The sequence below is a fragment of the Phaethon lepturus genome, unplaced genomic scaffold (assembly GCF_000687285.1).
Source record: "Phaethon lepturus isolate BGI_N335 unplaced genomic scaffold, ASM68728v1 scaffold24948, whole genome shotgun sequence".
NCBI lineage: Eukaryota > Metazoa > Chordata > Aves > Phaethontiformes > Phaethontidae > Phaethon > Phaethon lepturus.
Window position 1 is genome coordinate 7,996 of NW_010558651.1, and position 3,003 is coordinate 10,998.

The window sequence follows — 3,003 nt, forward strand, 5'->3', positions numbered from 1 at the left end:
GTCTCTGGAGTTATTTATAGCCCTTTATGTCACACACAAATTCCACAACACATAGCGATATACTTGCACTGCAGGAGGAGGCAGAATATCCCCTCTTGATTTAAAGGATTTAAATGTGTTTTTTCTCCCAAAACACACATTAATCTTAAATTCCAGGATTCTGATACAGGTGGTTTGCAGAAGCATCCGTGCCTGCCAGAACCAGAACGCAGGGTGCAAGTGCAAGTCCAAGCTGCTGCCAGCTGGGAGAGTGTAGCGGGGAGGGCAGGGACACCCCAAGCCTTAGCCTTTGACCCTCAGCATGGAAAACAGCAAGTAAACAAGGAGCAAACATCCCAAACAACAAATTCCTCTGAAATTTTTTCTACCAGCTGCAGGGGGAGCAGGATTTCCAGCAACCGCGGAGATGGCTGGGAAAGAGGCAGAGCTGTAAGTGAGACATAGAGTGAGCTTTGCAGCTTATCATTCAAGTAAGTTGTCTTCTTTTAAAATTTAATAAATTAAGGAGGAGGAAAGAAAAGCCACCCCAGCTGAATCAGATCAGCACAGAAGCATCCTAGCAGCAGGCAAAAACAGCAGCAGGGCACGGGTGCCACGGCCTCTCCATGCCCACCAGCCACATCAGCCCCCCCGAGAGGCTTAGCCACTGAGCTCGTTTTGCACTTTTTAAGCTTTGCTCCTGCCACATTGACTGCTGCCCTCTCCCCATCCACCTGCAGGGATGAGCACGGCACAGCTCAGGTAAAACCCAGCATACACGTCAGCTATCAGTGCAGCTGTGGCCCTCATACATTATGTCAGACCCAAAGCCGCTGGTTTGGCACGTGTCCTTCACACCAGAGAAGTCCAGATGTCTCCATCTTCCCAGGTGTCACGCTTGATGCTCTCCAGGTGGCACCTTGATTGCGCGAAGCTTTACTGATGGTGTTACCAGGGCTGGATCAGCTCCGCAGTTCAGCCCACCCAGCCTCTCCCTGCCTGTCGGGGCGTGCTTGCTGAGCCCGGCATGTTTTCATCATGCCTTTCTCTGTGAGGTGGTGAAGAAAGAATGCCAGTTAAGTCTGCTGGAAACAAAGGTATCCAGCTAATAACTCAGCCATTTAAGAAAGGGAAAAAACCCCAGGATGAGCTGGCCGGCTAGAGCCAGCGCTCAGCGCCGTCCCGGGCAGCGAGGACGCTCCTGCCTGCAGCTGCCAGACACATGCCCATCTTAGAGACGGTTAGAAATACTGTCCCCCTTCAGAAAACTAATCATTACCTGTAATCTAAATACAAGAGGAAAAGAGTTCATTTTCAGATCGAACTACTGCTTTTCAGCTTTACTGTTTCTAACGAGAGAAGCATGTTTCAGCATCATGATCCTTTTTGCAGCAATATAGGCATGACTTTTGTGCCTATATTTCAGCTGTTTTAGAAGTTCTTGTGACTTTCACAAGCATTGGGCGCACCAAATTTTGTTTGACTCAAACTTTCCATTGCATTAAATTCCCCTTTGGTGAGATGCTGCAGTCGCATCTGCCCTTTTCTTGCTCTGCCTCTTACTTCACGCTGAACTAACTCCCCTATACGTAATGGAGACGTTTCACTCTAGACAAGGGTAAAGACCAATTTCCTTCACTTTCAATTTAAAAAAAAAATCTGTTCTGCCCCAGAAAAGTACCAGTGCACAGACATTTGACTATATTTAAAGCAGGGAAGTTCCTCTTTCACTCCAAAATTGCTGTTTTGCTCACACTGAACCTGGGAAGTTCAGCAAGCATTTCTTTTCCTTATGACCTCCTTTCTAGCCAGTTTGCCCAATTTGTCTGACCTTTGCTGCTCTGTCTTGCCTTCGTTAAGGGCAGGTAGCTCAAGATCATCCATTTTAACAACGTGCCTCACTCCGTAATGGCCTGTGATTTTTACTTTTTGATTTTCACAACGCTCGCCTGTGTTAGCTGCAAAGCCTCGAGCGCGGCAGAGACGATGTGCAGAGAGGTGAGTGACAGCCGCCGGTCCCTCTCGAGATACGGGAGCCGCACATGTAGAGGATCAGTCTCTGGCGAATACTTGCCTGCTGATGTCCGACTGTTTCCCGTTCCCGAGGGGCTTCTCCCAGGGGCATCTGAAGGCCTTTATCAGAGAAATAAGGCGGGTGCCTTGAGATGTGCTCAGGGACATCAGTCATTGTCCCTCCTCCTCCTTGCACCCGCGCATCCTCACGCTCTCTCCTGCTGTTGCTGGGGACTTTGGGGGCCTGTCAAACCAAAGTGCTTCACCTCCCAGAGCACTGGAAGGATGATAAAGTTTCACAGGGTGTTTAAGCAGATATCAGAGCTGGGCAGAGGCCAGATATAAGGATGTTTGTCCTTTGCTTGCGCTCTCCATACAGGAATTGTAAACAGCGGTGGGATGATGGTGTCTCTATTTGTCATTTGGTCGATGTGCGATGCCACATGAGAATAGGAAGAAAGTACCAGGGTTTTTCCAGGGGTAGGGGAAAAAGGCTGACCCATAAGATTTGTATTGTATTTTTTTGAAGTGGGAGGCAAGGCATAAAAAAGTAAGGATTTTGATTCAAGGAAGAAGCACCATGGAAACCCATCCCTACACCGTGCACAGTTTGGGGCCAACAGCAAGTTTCTCACTGAATCAAATGTACAAATCGCCGAGCACCCCGAGCCGCACACTGGGATCTCCCAGGGGATGGTTGCTCCCTAACTCCCTCTGGGAGCTGCTCCATGCCCCGAAGCATACAGAGAGAGCTTGCTCCCTAATTTGTTTGAATGGTAAAACATAGACACTGTTCTCCTTTCTAGTGACAGCTGAACATTTTTTACCTGTCTAAACCACGGCAGTCAGCTCCATGGGTACTTTGCTTATCAGTATTGAAAACATCTGCTTTTCTTAGGTCTATATTTTGCCATTTCTATAGTCAGCTGTTATTTCAGTGCTTCTAGGCTGGAGCTGAGTCCCCGTGCTACGGCAGGCGTGGGGCTGGCTAGCTGCTCCTCAGGTCGTGCC

The 3,003-nt window shown here is 48.7% G+C and overlaps 1 protein-coding gene across 1 annotated transcript in view; it reads left to right on the top strand.

The window, feature by feature from the left end:
- The first annotated feature begins 1,887 nt into the window (after positions 1-1,887).
- CD180 (CD180 molecule) overlaps positions 1,888-3,003 on the top strand; it is a 5,374-nt gene continuing 4,258 nt past the window's right edge. Inside the window, exon 1 of the mRNA XM_010293139.1 lies at positions 1,888-1,977. Within this exon, the coding sequence (XP_010291441.1) occupies positions 1,888-1,977 (90 nt within the window). The remainder of the gene's footprint in view (positions 1,978-3,003) is intronic.